Source organism: Eutrigla gurnardus, assembly GCF_963514095.1.
Source record: "Eutrigla gurnardus genome assembly, chromosome: 9".
Lineage (NCBI taxonomy): Eukaryota > Metazoa > Chordata > Actinopteri > Perciformes > Triglidae > Eutrigla > Eutrigla gurnardus.
Window position 1 is genome coordinate 6,726,682 of NC_139923.1, and position 18,782 is coordinate 6,745,463.

An 18,782-nucleotide genomic window follows, 5' to 3' on the forward strand; every position below is an offset into this window, starting at 1 on the left:
AAATTATATCACATTAAAAAAGCAGTAGCTAACGTTAATTGAATCAAACAAATAGCGGTTGTTTTTGCTCCAAAAAGCTTGACTTACCTTGATGATAGTTCCTTCAAAAAAGAGAAAACTTTCCATCTGATTTGCGCGGTAGTGTGGAGAAAAGAAAAATGTAAATACATGAGCTAATCACACATGTTTTAAATTACTACACACACATACACACACACAGGCACAGGCGAGAGAGCAGCAAGAGTGGGGGTCAAACAACATACCAAGGATACATTCCTTAGCGGAAGCCGCACAGGGGAGGAGTATATGATATATGTGCATCTCGACAACATACACACACATACATAGATGACAGCACCCAGAGGGATGGATCGTATGAGCCAGTGTGGGTGGAGATACCCAGCGCTCCAACCAGGCCGCGGCATGCTAAAATTACGCTCCGCCTGCATCTATAGAATGAGCCAATCAGACTCATGCGGAGTCTCAATGAAATAAGCTGCGCATTCTGTTGTAAGCGCCTTTTGAGTGAATTCAACCCTATGTTGAGTTGACTACTAGGTCCGTGCACGTATAACTGCCGGAATATGTTTTCCTGATATTTGTGCTAATAAAGCGCTGTTATTGATATAACCCATAGACTCTCCTCGTATATTCAAGCTTACTGTTTTTTTCACAACAGTAGCCAGGCGACCGTCTCATCCAATGGCGAGCTCAGTTGGCGCTGTGTGCTTCAAGATTCCGATTGGCTCAGAGAAATGTCAATTATAAGAAAGATTCTGAAGCAAGTGCTGAGATTCCGATTGGCCCAGAGAAATGTCAATTATAAGAATGATCCAATAATTGTTCGCAATTCTGGACCCCCCCCCCCCCCAAAAAGAAAACTCTCCGGTTCTACACGATCCACGTGAATGACCAAATTGACCAAGAAAACGGCGATTGTCGCCGAAAAGCGACAAGTTTGCAGCTCTGGGGGTACCTCACCATGGCCAGAGCACAGCTTTTTCTCTGCGCATTTTGCGCTAGCTAACTAGTTAGCCATAATGCTTTTAGACAACGGAGCATAAGCTAACTTAGCTAGCATTATATGATCCTACTAACATCAGAAAACATAACTGTATCTGTCATTTGCTTGCTAAAGCTTACCTGTTGTTAATGCATGCAAAAATAAGTTACAAGCAAACCATAATAACTAATAGGTAAATTGCTTACTACATTGGTTTCAAAGTGCTGACTATAAGATCTAGCTAATGTTAGCTAGCTAATGGAGTTAGCTAGCTACAAACAAGCTAACGTTGGCTAGAGAGAGAATAAAATCACTTTTTTTAAATACTTTTTGTTCTTATTTCTTTTACTGAAAAGCAACGCAAAATGCGCAGAGAAAAAGCTGTGCTCTGGCCATGGTGAGGTACCCCTCGTGGAAATGCAGTCATGTGATTGGCTGAAAACGAGGGAGGCATCTGATTGGCTACAGAGAGCTCCTTGTTGAAAAAAACGCATTTGTGAATCCAGACACATCAGGAGAGTCTCAAAAATCCACAAATAAATACAGACCAGTTCACGAACAAATGCAAACAAGTTCACAAATGAAAAGCGTCTTTTAAATTCAAGTTCAACAGTTTGTATATAAATGTAACAACATACAAATAAATTTTTGATGAAAATTGCAAATATTTTTTTAATTCATATATTTATGGATTTATATTACATTTATTTAAAACGACACATTTGTGTGGATCAGAAATGTATTTGTGAGAAGAGTCATTTATATATAAATCACAAAATACATTTGTGACTCCTTCATTCATTGAGACTGAACCAACCCCAAATCAAAGCCGCACGGGGCAATAGATTCAAGTACACGTGTTGCGGGTGCTATTTTTTTTGTTCATTTTATATAATGATTTATATGGTTATGAGTCATGTGTAATCCACTTTAAATTACTGAACCTATTCCAGTTGAGGGTCATTCATTGTTTCATTCCATGTGAATGCAGTCAGTAATGATGTATGTTTGTATACAAAACCATTTGCAACGAACATTAAAAATGGGAATTTTTATCAATAAATTCCATATACTTCTCAGTCAAACCACAATAACTGTTCCGTTTATTACTTAAGGCATTTTTATTTTTTTTACAAATTGGTGAAACATGAACTTGTTACAGCATGTTAAAAATCTATGACATCCGAGCTGAGACGCCTTCACTTCATTTATGTAGCAAACTTCTTTTGGCGGACAGGTGCAGGCAGCTGAGACATGATGTCCAGCAGGGGGCGCTCCACTACAACCAGAGAATGGTCCTCCAGTAATCTCACACACATCAGGTGCTGTGGGGCAGAATATTAGGAGAACAAAGGACAACAGTAAGCTTGATGGGGGAGATCAAATAAATAAAACGCTTGTCACTTGCTACCTTTGTATTAAAGCTTTTAAAAAGGCCTTCATCCGTTACTTTGAGGATCATTTCTTTCTCACCAGTGCCTTAACCCTCTGACCTTACAGGCTCTGGCTCCCGTCATGTTAATCCAATGTGGGAGTTAAAAAAGGCTGTTTTGTGCAGTACGTATGTATCCTTTAATATATATTATTTATATTGTTTTAATAAATATGTAGAATAAAAACCACAATTTTAAGCTTCCATTTGGTTGCTGAGCAAAGAAGCATTTGCGACACGTGTTTAAGAGCCAATGAAAATCCAACAATACTTCTGGTTATAATAGGTTGTGTAATTTTGGCTATTTTGAATAGGAAAATAAGCCGGCAGGTTTTGGGCTTCAGAGGGTTAAACACAACATCAATGCAGCGCTCTGTACGGTTTTTGGTCAGAAAACACACTTAAAAGCAGGGCAGCAGTTTTCCAAGTATGTTACCTGGAAATGTTTGCATATCTTAAAGGCGTGGTTGTGTTTGATCCTCTCCGGCTCGGGAAGACTCCTCAGTGTCATCTGATTGTACAGCAGAGTCTTTGCTTCAGGGAGGGGCTGCATGTGGAAACAAACACAGGAACAGAGCATCAGAATCACCTGGAAACTACATCGATACACTCACAGCTATAACCTACTGGTCATCTCATATTCCCTCCCTCTCTCCCTCGACCACACACACAGTGGGTACCAATGTACCACTCTCAGCTGACGAGTGGCTGCACTCCTAACCTGATCAAAATGCAGCAATACACTTCAGCAAAGCCAACGGGAAACAAAAAATACATTAACAGCACAACACTAAACTGGATGGATACAGCCTGTGGAAATGTGAGTCAGTGTACCACCGAGTAAAAGCAGCCTCTCGTCCGTCACATCAATTTGTGTTTTATTTTCTAAATTAGAAAGAACTGACATCCTGACTATCAAATATACATTTTAAAGGCAACATAAGATGGAAACACAGAGTCTCCACCTTTAGCCACTTTTACACTGCCTTTTCGTTGAGGGAGTATCACCCTTTATTCTGCCGCCTCCCCCCCCCCCCCCCCCCCCCCCCGGTGTAAATGCCGAGACGGAAAGGGGTGACGGAATGTTACGCCTGAGATGGCAACAGAGGTCGTCACAGAGCCGCATCAAAAGAGAGACGAGTTCTTTGTGAACAGAGCGAGCACCCGAGGAGGAAAAGACGTGACGTAGTGAAGACGCGTTACCAGGGCGACACACCGCTGGTGGTTTTAACGAGCTCAAAGAGTAGATCCAAAGAAGATAAAACGATCGACCGTTCTACGCATCGACATGTTTATGATGCAGCAACTTTACTCGCGGTTGGAGAGTCGTGTAAATATGCGAGACGACATCTCACTTATTCCGCAAAGCCGGGCTGCTTTGTAAACGCAGACGCCATTACGCTGTTACGGCCCAAAGCTAAGTGCTATAGAAACGGTGCGTTCGCAGCATATTTGACTCGCCTTTCCGCCACTATGCCGGAATCGTCTGTGTAAAAAGGGCTTTTGTGAGCTCAGCATCCTGTTACACGATAGAGACGACCTCTGGTGGCGTCTGCTGGTCACTACAACACATCACATCAAGACAGCGTCATAGCAAGAGCACCGTCTGGATCTATGATGGGATTTTTTAAATGCGTTCACATACCAGGCTCTGGTCAATGATGCAGAACATGAACATGTCATGCAGAATGATGTGAGCTGGGTTTTTAGGATTGAAGGTGACGTGGGTGATGGGTGTGTCCCGCTCCAACCACAGAGAGTGCAGTCCTCGCTTCTGCAGCTTCCGACTCCACTCCGTGTACTCCTTCTTCACCAGACAGTACTCGAAGATCTGCAACATGTACGTGAAACAGAAAATACAGTCTGTAACAAAACCTCAATTTAAATTTTTGTGAGACCACTTATGTTGTTCCTGTATTGTTGTAAACGGAGGACGATATAGGATTGTATTTGTAAGTTGATCGTGGAGAATTTCTCTTTTTCCAGGAATTATCGTCACAAATAACTTGAAAAAGTAATCTACCTCACTATCATACAAAAATGCATTTGATTGATTTCATTTATGTAGTATTCAATAATATTTGTTTCTCACTTAAAAAGGATGTTCAACAGTCAGCACATCTGCAACTGATCCATCATGTTTAGGCTGTTATCTAGTTATTTAACCAGTATTAGAATGTATTAAACACGTTTAGATCTTGACGGTTTTAACCATACCCTTTAACTGGAAAATTGATTTTTGCCCACGGAGTGGCAGACCAGGGTTGTGGTTCCTATTTTTAAAAAGGGAAGGGAAATTTAAGGGAAATCTTATTCCAGGGTGATGAGAGGAGGCTCCGACCGACTGTCGAACCTCGTCTCCCTGCAGAAGTCGGCACACACAAGATTTTGTTGCTTGTTTTTAAAGGTTTAAATGGACTGGCACCACCTTATTGAGCAGAACTATTCTACATCGTTATCCTCCATTTAGAGCACTGATGTCAACCAATCAGATGCAGATGTCCCCAGAACCAGACACAAAAACAATGGCCGCCTCTATTCTCTGGAACAGTCTACGAGTCATAAAAACAGCAGGTAACATAGGAACATTTATATATATTTATTGGGCTAATTGTAGTTTATCTTATGCTTGTTCAGCACCTCAACTGTGGCTGTTTTTAAATGTGCTATACAAATAAAGTTCGACTTGACTTGACTGTGACACAATAGAAAAAAATTGTTTCTTGACTAAATGCAAAGGGATTAAATGAGGACCATTCCAGTATGTGTTCGTGGCATTTAAGAGTTTGTGTTGTGTTATAGTTGTAGAGATAATATCATGAATCACAAGAGATTATGACATGAAATGTTCAAATCGTCCCGTACCCCCACATGACAGTTTATTATAAAATAACTGGGTGTGAAGAAAAGAAATGCAGTGTTTACCTGCTGGTCAGCATGCACCACAACAAGGTTACTGGTTGCTGGGTGGATCGCTATGGCAGTGGGACATGAGCTGTACACTGGAACAGTACAATGGAGCTGCAAACACACAGAGACGATGGGAGTTTACTGTTGTCGCTTCGGCTACGAATTCAAAATTTACCAAATAAATAAATCAGCTCAAACCTGTGACTTCTCAAGGTTGAAGACATGGATCTCACAGTCTGTGTTTGCTGTCGCGAGCCATTTGCCATCCTCACTGGCAAACAGCAGGTGGACTGGCTGCCTGGAGCCTGGAGGTCACACAGACTGGTCATACACTGAAGAACAGAAGGCTGCTAGGATGCTGGGTTAATAAGGTAATAAGACTGCTAGAGGACTGAATGGATCCACAAGAGGACAGTTTACAGCGGTCGAACAGGTCCAGGATTTAGCTAGCATGGCTAACGAGAAGGAAGGAGTCAACAAAATAAGTTTGAAAGCAAGACACGAGCAGCTCGCTCTGAGCTGCTGTATCAGCAGAACTCCATCCAAGGAACAAGGAAAACACCAGCGCAGCTTTAATTATCAACCAAGTGTTCTGATAAATGGTGATGGTGTGAGTAACGTTATCGTCAACTCAACCAGAGCTTTTTACCGTTACTGTGGTGTCTTCCTGCTTTTAGCAGCTTTCCCTCATCAACTGTGGTAGATAAAACTACAGGTTGCCTACAGATCACATCTACCCGGATGTAACTATTCTGTGACAGGCGAGGTGAAGCTGATCTAACGAGCCTAAATATTACAGACTGGAGTCAGACTCACCTGACTTGGGTTTGAGGGTATGAAGGTATCTGCAGTCCAGCTGGCTGAGAGACACAACGATGACTGAAGAATGGCTGGAGGCAGCAAAGAGTCTGGAGGAGTCCGAGGAGAAGCAGAGCTGGTGGGCTGAGCGAAGGCCCTTTGGTAGCTTGGACACCTGGACGGAGGAAGAGGAAGAAGATGGAGAGGGTAAGCTTCATCATTACCTACATGCACAGTCTTTTAGAGGGTGTAATCAAATTCAATATTTCAGAACGTTATTATATACAGCTCGAAACAGACTTGGAATGAATGAACTGGGGAGGTTTGATTGTCCTCGACCATATTTCGGGCAAAAAAAACATGAGTTCCACGTATGAAGTTTGTTAATTTAAAAGATAATTGTTAAAGTACAGAAAGTCTCAGTACGATGTAGTTCAGGGTGAAACCGTCAGGGAGCTCTCGTCACCAACACAGACATTAGCTTGCTGACTAACCGAGCGCCGTTACACATTTGTTACGTTATCTTACCTCTTGTGAGTGTGAGTAACATCCTGGTACCGAACATACGGAGAGACGGCACTTACCATACTTTTGAGTGGAATGTCTTGATTGTTATGTATTTTCAAAGTCTGATACTTCAACAGTAAGACCACAAAATGAGTCTTTTAAATGGACAAACATCATGTGTGTACTTAATGGTAAAATCCTGAAGGCATCAAAACATTACTTCTCTCTCTCGCTTGACTACTGGTACGTATGTTTTTTCAGAAATAAGGAAGAACATAAAACATAACCTCTCTTTACATACACTGATTAGTTAACAATGACTAATAGAGAGTGGCGTGAGAGAGCAGCACTGTCAGAGTCGATGAGCCCACCTTGGCGACGCTGATGTTGTTGTCCTGTAATCTGTAAAGACGGAAACTGGTGACGGTGGAGTACGCCAGCCAGCCTCCACATGGAGACAAAGCACTGCAGCAGATATGATCGTCTCCCTGCAGAAGTCAGCACACAGTCAGCGATTGTCTTTCAACATCCCCTAAACTCAACCAATGAAGTAACAGGCAGCAAACAGCAGAGAGCTGGACGTCTGCCAATAATACGTCTCATTCTGAAGACTAGAGGAGAGGGTCAACAGAGTGAGGATGTACATTAGTCTTGTTTGTATGCATGGGACAATAGTAAATGCATTATCCTGCCAAAATAATGGCGATTCACAATACTATCCTGATAATCAAATAATGCGTAAAACTCTTAAAATACATACAGATATCTATTACATGTTTCAGAAAAATACTTTTTAAAAACACCCATTTAAGTGAAAAACAATCAAATCTTTAAAAAGATGATCATGAATCATAAATGCATAATCCTAATACAATCATAACCCTGTATAAATAAAGGATACATTAAAAATGTGACATTTCAAAAATGTATTTTATTTACGATATCAATCCGCTATAAACTTTGTCCAATCCCCAATATACACCACGTGGACTATTATCAGTGTTAACGGTATAATATGAAGTCACATTGTCGGGTGCCATTTGTCCACATATTCTATACATCAACTTTTTAAAGAAATTGTGGCATATTATACCATTAACCACAAAACTATCAATAACAGCTTTTATAACCCCTCAAGTATGTAGGTATGGCTTTCTCTGACTACATATTAGGGTCTTGTTGTAAATGACTCAGCCTAATGTGCTTCCATTAAAATACTTGTTTTTGCAGAGACTCTAGTCAGAGGGAAAGGACAGGGAAGTAGGATGAAAAAAACACAAACCTACTGTCACAGAAGGTAACAGCAGGGATCCGTTTCCACTGACAGAGTTCAGGGGTCTTGATGTAAAACAAAGATACACACAACATCAGTCTCACCTTCCTCTTCAGCTGGATGAGTTTCTCTGGTCTTCTCTTCACAGGTAGACTGTCACCAGGCTTCCCTGTTATCATACACAGTACAAACAAGTATTACAATCTAACTCAACTCCACCATTGCTTTTCTTGCATTATAATGCATTGTGTGCGTTTGTTTTACTCACCATGCCCATCGCTGTCCCCTAGTCTCCACAGCTCTAAATGATCAGGGAACTGGAAGAGCAGCAGTCCTGCTTTCTTTGCACAGCATACGAGGCTTCGCTACAAGGAAGACAGACGGAGGTAAGCAGGTCACCACGGAAACGATCGTGATCTACATTGGCCTTAAAAGGTGCTCTCTTCGTTTTCTGGCAGAACTTCATCGAAAAAGCACTTTCTTAAACAACATCTTGAACATATCACCACTATAACACTGATCGACTAGCATTGCCTCTTTGCGTTTACCATCCGTTGGTTTGCGGACTACAATTTGAAGCCTCAAGCCTCATATTGAGGCCATATTGGTCGCCACCATCTTGGATTTGAACTGTAAATGGATGATAATGGACTAAATGAACATCATGCTGTATTGAAGAAGACCAGAGACCATAAACTCACGTTTACAATTTTAACTGAGATAATAAATCAAGAGAGAAGTAGGGTCATTTTTTCATAGACTTTTTTTTTTTACCCATCAGACAATCAATAAAAAATGATCATAAATATAATTGTGAGAGGTGGTGTGCCATTTTTTGCCATTTACTCACATGTGGGAAAGCAATTTTGCGCAGTGCTGACTCCTGGGTGTTCTTTTCCACTTTGTCCAACAGGGGTCGCACTACCAGCTGGGTGTCCATACCTGTCAGGATTACAAACAGCATCAGCTTCGCGTCACATGACACGGTCATATTTAAGGTGTAATACAATACATCATTTGTTTTTATTCTCATCTAGAAATGCAGAAAGAGGCGGGGCTTAACTTTGTGTCTACACCAACCGGGTTTCATCCATCATGGCTGAAATAACTACTGCTTTGTACATGTGAAGTCTCAGATACACCGGGATACCAAACGCCATCCTGTCTGAGTTCATAACATCCGGAGGTGCTCGGTGAACTTCACCAAGCTGTATTCACTGGATCTAGCAAGACATTGGTCGGCTGGTTTACTACAGCTGGATGAACCCAAAATAAATTATTTACCTGTGATTTAATAACAGATAAAAGGATGCTAAAACAACCACATGACGACAATTTGTAAAAGGTGTGAAGTCATGCTGTGTTAGGGCTGTCTGCAAGACGACAAGCAAACAACTTTTTAAATGCTTGTTTTCTGAATGGAGTCTGGATTTATGAGTGCTAGGCTATGCTAACACTGCAGTTATAATTACATATATATATATATATATTACATATATATATATATATATTACATATATATATATATATATATATATATATATATATATATATATATATATATATATATATATATATACATATATACACACACACACACACACACACACACACAGACACACTCATACACACACTGACCTCCAGACACCACAGCGGTTTCAGTGTGGACGAGCGCCCTCACATCATGCGAGTGGTTTTTAAAGGTCCTGGTTCGGACCCATTCTTTATCCTGCTGGTCAACAGTCGAGGAGATGAACTGAAACTGGACGACCGTGCCCTCAGATGTCCCAGCTAACAAACTGCTCTCATCCTGTTCAATAGAAAGAAAGACCGATTCTCTGGGGATTTGTCCCAAAAGCTGCCTGCCATTAAGGACGTGAAATGTGTTTCACTTACATGTGAAACAGACAGAGCCAGAACGTCCCACTTGGTGACCAGGTGAGTTCTGACCAGGGTGCCCGTGAGTCCGTCCCAGACCTGGACCTTTCCTGCAGAGTCACCGCTGATGATCGTGTGGTCAGAAAGGAAGACAACGCTCCAAACCACCACCTCTTGACTCTTGGAAGCTCTGGCACCTCTCTCCACCAGCAGTCTGTGTGTGGCACGGCCTGAAGTTTAAAAAAAAAAAGGAAACAAAATATTTTTTAAAAGTAAATTGAATTAATTTATAAATCAATAATGATTTACATTAGGAGCGCCTCCGCGCAGCACAGTAGACTTGCTCCGCAAGACCCGCGGCCGCAACAATCCTAGCCGCGCGCTCCCTCTATGTTCTTCTTCGTGTACTTTACGCGCTTGATGTAGTTCTGATGCCGCTCTGCCTCGTTAAACCACCACGATGTCGCTTTCTACTTTGAAAACACGGAGTTTACACTGTATTTTGATAAGCTGTTGCACTCTTCAGACTCGTGGTGTGAGCAGAACCGGACCGGAACCGGCAATCGTGCCGAGGCACTAGGGTTGCACGGTATACCGGTACTAATTTGGTACCGGGGTACTGAGGCATTTAAAACGGTACCGCCGCCGGCAGCGCCCGCAACAGCGCGGCGAACTCGCCACGTGACATCACCGCGTTGTAACTACAGCTGAGAGGACGAGGAGCGAGCCGCAGCTTGGAGAGATAAAAGGAAAAAGCAAGCAAGCCGGAGGAAACCGCTAGCAAGTTAGCGAGCAGCGTGGACTGGAGCAACAAACGGAGCAGGAGGAAAGCTTGGAGAGAGCGCGCGAGAGAGAGCGCGAGAGAGAGAGAGAGAGAGAGAGAGAGAGAGAGAGAGAGAGAGAAGCACGGAGAGGAGAATGGCTGCAGAATTGTTCTAAGATTTTCTATTAAAATAAAGTCAGTAATGACATTTTTTGCGTTCACTTTTTATTTGAAAAAGTATCGAAATGTACCGAAACACATGTTGGTACCGGTACCAAAATGTTGGTATCGTGACAACACTACGAGGCACGCTACTGATGGCACCCTTAGGCAGCCTATGTTAATAAAATAAGGATTGTTTTTGATAAGCTGTGGAACTCTGAGTTAACCTATTTCTACCTGAATTTCTATGAACTATTAGGCTGTTGAGTAAACCTATAACTTAGATTTTACTTGATAAAATAAGACAATATATGCACTCATATGTCGTTGTAGTGTTTTACAGTATCTGTAGCTATTAATGTGATGCTCCTCATTTTCCAGCCATATTTTTCCAGCCCCTAATTTTGGATCATTTCCATCAACCGGCACCTTAATAAGTCACTCTCTCCTTGAATCCTTGAAAACCTTGAATACACTCTGGTTGAACAAAAATGTTGAATGCAAATATAATAATTGCAGAATTGCAGACTGCTTGCTGTGCCACCTGACTTAATCCAACTGCACCAATACACCATCCCACACGTCTCGTCTGTATAGGGTTTTTTCGGTGGGTACCACCGGGCCTGAAAAAAATTCTAGGGGAAACACTGGTCCTGTTTTTAATTTATCCTTTATGTCTCCAAGTTCCATGTTGCACTTTAGCGCAACTCCTTTATTCTTCGATTTAGCTGCACAGAGCAGAACTGTTATGAATGATGCGTGCGCACTATGTGTAGCGTCTTATTTTTTTTTACTTTGTACACATTTCTTACGTAGACCTACCCTGCTAAACATATAACCAATAATATTTAATGTTTATGCCTAGCCTTCTCCTCAGATAAGGGGAGAAGGCTAGGCCCGGTTCAGGCCGGGCTCGGGCAGAGAAGATAAACTCTAATGAGTTTGATGACGTCGTCTGAGCCTTACGTCATAATTTTTAATTAGTCACGGTAATCCCGTATACCGGGGTAAAATAGGGAGGAGGTTTGACGGTATCAAAATTTGGATACCGCCCAACTCTAGTAACTACTCCAGCTGAACTAAACACGGATGCCACAGTCTTGGGCGCCGAACCTGATCTGTACTTTTATAATAAAAATGCTGTGTCTCCGTGCAGACGTGACTTGTCAGTAAAGGTTCAGCCATGTTTCTGTGTTGTTCTCTCTTGTGATGACTTGAGACGGCGCTCCTTGAAAACAACATCAAGCCATGCGTGTGTCGTATTACGACACGTGTGCTGGATTTATAACGTAATCATGCTCTAACAAAACGAGAGCATCATTGCGAAACGGAATGCGGCAAAATAATCATTTTATTATCTTGTCGTCATAATCGTTGGAAGCCAAAATCGTAAATTACATTAAAATGTGATCAATCGAGCAGCCCTAGGATCAAGTTGTATCTGCTTACCCGTCTCAGCATCAAAGATCCGGATCATGTCCATCATGCCAGCAGCAATCAGTGTACCGGAGGGATGCCAGGAGAGAGAGATAATACGACCTAAGGGATCACATAAAACTAAATGAATACATACACACAACATTTAGCTAAGTGTATCACATGTGTGTAACCTTTTCCTAGCCAATCAAATCAATCCACAACACCAACATGGAGGAGAAGAAGTTAACCTGTCTAACAGAGGAGATCTCTCCAGATACTCCCCTACCGATGCGACTCAGACAGGCAGTGAAATCACAGATATTTCCAGGAGGAAGCCATTGATCATGGAGAAGATCCACTTGATAATGAAGCGCCATCTATACTTCTATCTAAATTAGCCAGAAAGCAAATGATTGCATCCAAATAAAGAAGAATGACATGTTACACCTAAGTGTCCGGTTCGCTAGTGGTTGCAACAAATCCTCATGACTGCTCATCATCACATCATGCCATGAATACATTTATTTTTTAATTGTAATTTTTTAAACTTTTTTACCCTTTTCAGCTCAACTATTTGAACATGTTAAGGAACAAGTGACAATGAACAAACTGGAATGGAGGGGTTACAGGCCGCGATTTTAACAAAAGGTGAAACTAAATTTGTGGATCTGCCCCTCTTTAATGGGCTCTTTCACAGCCAATGCTGCACCCTTCCACAAAGTCTCAGTACCAATATACTGTGCTATACTCTTTCACAGCAGGCCAAAGGAACAGTGGGCCTGCGTTTGTTTTAACCAAACCCAACAGGTCAGATGTGAAAGCACCCAAACTCGTAGGCGGGTCCAAAATGTCCCACCCTCTTCCACAACAAATGTCACCAGTAAACTAACCTAACTAAAAGCACAAACCCACATCGGTGGTCCCTCCTGAACATCATTCATACCAGCATGAATTAATCATTTATCCTTTTTCTAGGTTCTCTATCAAAAAAGTTTTTCATGTTTCCTCATTTGCGATATGATGGAAGTTACATTTTGGACGCTTCACCAATAAGCTTATAACCAAAAAGGAAATTGGTGACATGTATTATGAATATAACTTCATTTTGAAAGCAGAAAACACTTCTGAATCAGCTTGTTCTTACCTTTTTGCCTGTCGAGGTTTCTTTGAAACTGAATCCTCTCCTCTAGTATTTCAAACATCTTCACTGTCCCATCCTCACAACCGACCTGAGAATGAAACCATCCACTCAATGACTGATTTAAGATGAGGCTCATTAGCCTGGGCAGAAGAATTTTAGCATCAGGCATAGATTAAATCTAATAACCACGAGGACTTGACTGACCGCGAGCAGGTTTCCCTTGCTGTTGCCACTGATGGTCCAGATTGGTCCTCCATAGGCCTCCATTGTGTACCTGGGCCTCAGGTTCTCCAGGTCATACTCCGTGATCTCGCCATTCAAACCGGCACTGAAGAGACGCCGGCCCACCCAACAGAGAGCCTCGACAGCCCTGCCATCCTGTCCTGGGATGACCTGTGCATCAAAATCAAAACAGGTCTGGAAGTCATCCTGAAAATCTCACCTCCAGTTCCAAGTAGTTGCCCTCAAGCCACACTAGGGATCGTGGGGCAGGATGGGATTTTAATCTACGTTCACGCTAAAATCGTGATGAATTTCCATTATCAGGATAATCGTAAGTATCTTCAAGGTGACATAAAAAGCTGTATGGCTCACTATCATAGTAGAGACATAAAAAACAGAGCCTGATTTTAAAAATACAGGATAAAAAACATGTCTTATATTAGTCCAGAGACCAGACCAGACTATGTGTATAAACCAGAGACTGCCTATGGTACAAACAACAAGGTTACTGCCGTATTTATGTCTAGATGACGTTGGTTTCAGTGTTGATGGAGCTACAACGTTAGCATAGCCTAGCATCCATCCTACCAGACTCAATTCAGAAAACAAGCATTTTAAAAGTAAGCGTTGGCTTCCAGAAACCTCTGTGTGTGTGTGTGTGTGTGTGTGTGTGTGTGTGTGTGTGTGTGTGTGTGTGTGTGTGTGTGTGTTTTATCTAGAATAGTTACCTTTTCTTGGTAGTAGTTGTCAGCGAAGTTGAAGAGCTCCAGAGCTCCGTCGGCCCGGGCCACAGCGAGCCGCTCGGTGCGGCTGTTGAACGCCATGGCTCGGATAGCGGCGGGCATGTAGTCGAAGAAGCGGACGCGGTGCACCCGGAACTCCCCCATGTTTCTGTGGAGAGAAACACAAACAGGCAGCTGATTAAAGCGAGACGGCCAGTTAAACACATGTAATGCCAACTATCTAGTCCTTTGAGTCGCGTGTTTACAGTCAGTTTACAGCGTTGTGTTTACCCGCTGCTTCCGTAGGCTCACCAAACTACCGTTGCTTTAACTCCACGCGCTGGAAAGCGTTCTGAACCACGTTGAGGACCTTTGAACCGGTAGTGAATCAACCAAACAGGCGCGACGAGCCGGAACTACGTCATCACACTGAGCGCACGCACAGCGCGGGAAATACTACAGTCTGTAAACACCGGCGTTAGTTAACAGGCCGGTTGAGTCGGCATCGTTTTCATGTGAACGCGGGACAATGGTTCAGATAGTCATACGGTAAGATAGCTGTATTTATCTACCGACAAACTAACTTTGTTTTATAATGTCTGGAGCCGATCACAGCTATACATATACATATGTACTGCACCACTGTTAACATGATGTTGGTGTAGTACATATACATATGTACTGCACCACTGTTTACATGATGTTGGTGTAGTACATGTACTGCACCACTGTTTACATGATGTTGGTGTGTGTCATTGCCTGCTCCTGCAGAAGCAGTGTGGATGGCAGCAGTCCTCCAGAATGGCTGCTGGTCGAGCTGCAGGGAGAGGTGGTTTCCAGACACAACTCTGGTCTGGCAGGAAATGTGATGGGAGACCTGCTCTACACCAAAGAGGTACACGACAGACTGAGCAGCACACTGGTGCTTTTCTCACACAAACTCAGTTTTAGAGATACTCAAGATACTCAGATGTCTGATTAAACTCAAGTGAATCTCTACAGGCTATATATTTGATTTCTGATTCACCGTCGAGTTAAACATCTGAGTTGATTGTGGGTCCGAACAACAAAGAGACCATAATAACTTTATCATTTACTAGAAAGATGTCTCTTGTCATGATCTATTATTTCCTCCATTAACTTTTATTGATATATAATAACAGTCAGAGAGCGTCGAGGCTGTCTGTCAGTAAGAAACACGTTTTACATAATTTATCATCATATTCAGTCACATGAGGCTGGTGATTCCTGAGCGTCACCTTTTGATTTGAGTTACATCATTTAAATTTTCCCCAAAACATTTATACTAATGAATCAGTAAATCATACAGACACAAATACATAATAAATAACATAAAGGCATCCGGCCAATAGAAATACAGAATGTTTGTTAAACAGGTAACAGACTACAGAGAGAAAACATTGCTCCTCTGCCAGTGTCTTTATTAGTATTAATACAAACTCCACTCTCCAGCTGTTAGAGCCGACTGATCCAGCTGTGATCAGCTGATGCAGCGGTTATTCTCATTCTCAAAACATATTGGAATGAACCTTGAAGACATGGCATGATGTGAACAATTTAATATCACCATTATCTAGCCAAGATCATTGCGATTCACGATATTATCCGATCATCATCAAAATATGCTTAAAAACTCTTAAAATGTCACTAAAACACACTGCAGTCACTTAACATTTTGTTTAGAAACAAATATTATTCTTGCATCACAGATAAGACACGTCTTTTTAAGTGGAAAAAAAATGAGACGACCACGAATCAGACGGTCTCCCTTTTTCAGGCTCAATTTTTCACTTCTCTTCCATGATGGTGAGCTAGACAACTTATTGTGGGTGTTTTTTATCCCGATGTGCACACTAACATCCTTCAGCATCCCTACATGTATGCAGATCCTTTCCTTGTCATCCCTTATTTACTTGTTCCGTCTTTCTCCCTCCACCAGGGGGTGCCAGTGCTTATTGTAGGACACCATATTCTATATGGAAAGCAGGTCAAACTGGAGAAACCCTTGGCTGTCCTCCTCAAGCATTCCAGCCATATGCAGGATAGCCTGGGCAGCCATGACAACGATGGTAACGGTGATGACGTCACACAGGTGCCCATGGAAACGGACCAGCAAGGAACCACCTCCACCTCTTACTCTGTGTCTGCCCTCATCAAACGGAAGCTGATCTTTAAGACCCGCCCCAAACCCATCATCACCAATGTACCCAAGAAGGTGTAGCATGACGGCGTGTCCTCGCTGGGTCAGAGGTCGTCTGTGTGATGGTGACAAACTGACCCTGTCTCACCACAGTCCTGGTGAGGTATCTTCAGGTTTAACTTTGGGTTTTCAGTCCCTGGACTGGGGTTCACTTCTTACAGGTTTGATCACCATGGTAACTGATGCTGCACACCTGACCTACTCTGGAGCGTTTAAAGGACAGCTGGTAATAAATCACTGATTGTGTTAATGTGTAAATTAATAGACTTATTAATATCACTGACTAGAATTATCGCCATGTGGTATTATATTAAATTAATGTGTTGCCTACATGTATTCTGGCGTTATGGCAATATTTAAGCCTTATTCTTTCTGTCCCGGGGATGTAAATCATAATATATTTTCTGTTCATATATTCATATGTATTCTCTGTTCATATATTCACATTATATATTCTCTGAAATACAAAACTCATAAGAGAATATATGATATGCATATATGAACAGAGCCTCTGAGTCCTGCATCACTCTGTGTTACTTACTGTTACTTCTATGTTTCTTTTCCATTATAAGACCGCTTTGAATTGTGTTTTTATATTCATAATAGTCTGTTTCACGCTGTTGGGTCTAAAATTGTCCTCCATGCAATATTGTCCTAAAGGGGATGAATAAAGTATCTCCTATTCTATTAGAATATGTATCAGACCACATTAATTTCAGATACTACGCAAATGTAATTCTAGTCGGATTTAGATGGTCAGTGATATTAGAAGTCTATTAACATCTTCGTTTTTGTTTATGGTTATAGTTTACACTTCGTTTATAAGATATGCTGTTCTGCTGACAGTGGACTTGCCATGTTTGTGATTGGTCACATTCTGTAAACTCCGCCCCATGTGCTAACTAAGGAAGTCTGGTTAGTGATCACAGTTATTAATTAAACCAGATAACCTGAAGATATCTGGGTATGTTGAACTATACAGGCCTCTGGACCGGACTTTACGAGCAGGTTGATTATTAATTTGTTCTAAAATTGATCAACACTGTCAACTTTTTTACCAGAACTGTTTCTGGGAGATACTTTAATGAGGCTCTTTAGTCTGAATGAACGTTTTTTTTCCTGAGATCTGTAAAAAATAAATAAATAAATAAAAATAAAATAAGCATGTTTAAAAGGCCTATGTACAGTGACAAGAATCACATTGTGGATGGAAAACAATATATACAAAAACAAAGAAAGACTATTGGAGAACAGCAGCTTCAATCTATAATAAACGGACACACACAATGTGTCCACCAGATGGCACTGTTATCATTGATCAGACATCTGCATGCAGTTTACCTTTGGGCACTGTTTGGGATGAGCCGTCAGTAGAGTCCCCAATGTAAACTGTGACTGTTCAATTCTTACTTCTATCTAGTCTATCAACTCACAGATCTGACTCAATGAAATACAGCCATCATTCACATCAACAAAGCCATTTCCCAGTGGGGATTAACAGTTTCTCTAATTCTGATTCTGTATTTAGAAAAATGAAATAAAAAGTAGGCCATACCCATGTTAGAAAAAAGAGTCCGAAGAGCCGCAACAGAGCAGAGCAGCATCAATGTTCTTTTTTTGTATACTTGCAGAGAATGTCGAGACTCTTCTTCCCATAGGGCCATATGACTTTGGTGTCAGGAAAAGTAGTTCCTATCACCAGGTATTTGGTGATCGTATAGTTACTTAGTGTTGTGTCCCCTTAAAAAATAAATAAAAAATACACAATGACCCAAAATGAGTGAGTTGAGATATCAATATTTTAATAGGAGAATCGATCCTAGAACAGGAAACGTTGGGAATGGATGTATCTAGTTTGGGATTACATTTACATTTAGGTCATCTAGCAGACGCTTTTGTCCAAAGCGACTTACAATAAGTACATTTGTCAAAAGAAGGAAACAAAGAAACCACAACGTATCATTGCCGATAAAGTAAGAGCTAAAAAGTGTTAGGTCCTCATCTGAGTAACGTAGTACGTTAAGAACGACAGTGCTATGATCAGAGTGGTATAGGTAAGGGTTTTTTTTTTTGGGGGGGGGGGGGGGGGGGGGGTGTTAGTGGGTCATGCTATGTAGAGTCGAGGTGAAGTCTGAACAGGTGAGTCTTGAGCCTTTTTCGGAAGATGGCAAATTACTCTGCTGTCCTGACATTGGTCGGGAGTTCGTTCCACCACTGAGGCGCCAGAACCGAGAACAGTCTGGACTTTGCTGAGCGACATTTGTTTGATTTCAGCGATGGTGGTACCAGCCGGCCAGCTGAAGTAGAGGAGCGAAGTGCTCGCTTCGGGGC

General features: G+C 41.8%; 2 protein-coding genes across 3 annotated transcripts; one reads left to right on the forward strand and one right to left on the reverse strand.

Moving 5' to 3' along the window:
- Positions 1 to 2,090: 2,090 nt before the first annotated feature.
- utp4 (UTP4 small subunit processome component) lies at positions 2,091 to 14,607 on the reverse strand. 2 transcript variants are annotated; one of them, XM_084017645.1, is made up of 17 exons: positions 14,522 to 14,607; positions 14,237 to 14,399; positions 13,491 to 13,679; positions 13,290 to 13,374; positions 12,176 to 12,265; positions 9,820 to 10,031; positions 9,562 to 9,733; positions 8,774 to 8,865; positions 8,192 to 8,288; positions 8,028 to 8,092; positions 7,022 to 7,138; positions 6,162 to 6,318; positions 5,544 to 5,650; positions 5,361 to 5,456; positions 4,081 to 4,266; positions 2,872 to 2,982; positions 2,091 to 2,328 (listed from the first exon to the last, which is right to left on the reverse strand). In XM_084017645.1, the coding sequence occupies exons 2-17, from the start codon at positions 14,393 to 14,395 to the stop codon at positions 2,212 to 2,214; spliced, it is 2,052 nt and encodes a 683-aa protein (XP_083873771.1). In that variant the 5' UTR covers positions 14,396 to 14,399; positions 14,522 to 14,607; the 3' UTR covers positions 2,091 to 2,211. The 2 variants fall into 2 exon arrangements, with proteins under 2 accessions (XP_083873771.1, XP_083873772.1); XM_084017646.1 differs by having other exon boundaries at positions 2,094 to 2,328; positions 14,543 to 14,600.
- A 59-nt stretch (positions 14,608 to 14,666) lies between these two features.
- On the forward strand, positions 14,667 to 17,618 carry chtf8 (CTF8, chromosome transmission fidelity factor 8 homolog). Its single transcript, XM_084017535.1, has 3 exons — positions 14,667 to 14,779; positions 15,002 to 15,125; positions 16,191 to 17,618. Exons 1-3 carry the CDS (start codon positions 14,760 to 14,762, stop codon positions 16,470 to 16,472), a joined length of 426 nt encoding a protein of 141 aa, XP_083873661.1. The 5' UTR covers positions 14,667 to 14,759; the 3' UTR covers positions 16,473 to 17,618.
- The last annotated feature ends 1,164 nt before the right edge of the window (positions 17,619 to 18,782 follow it).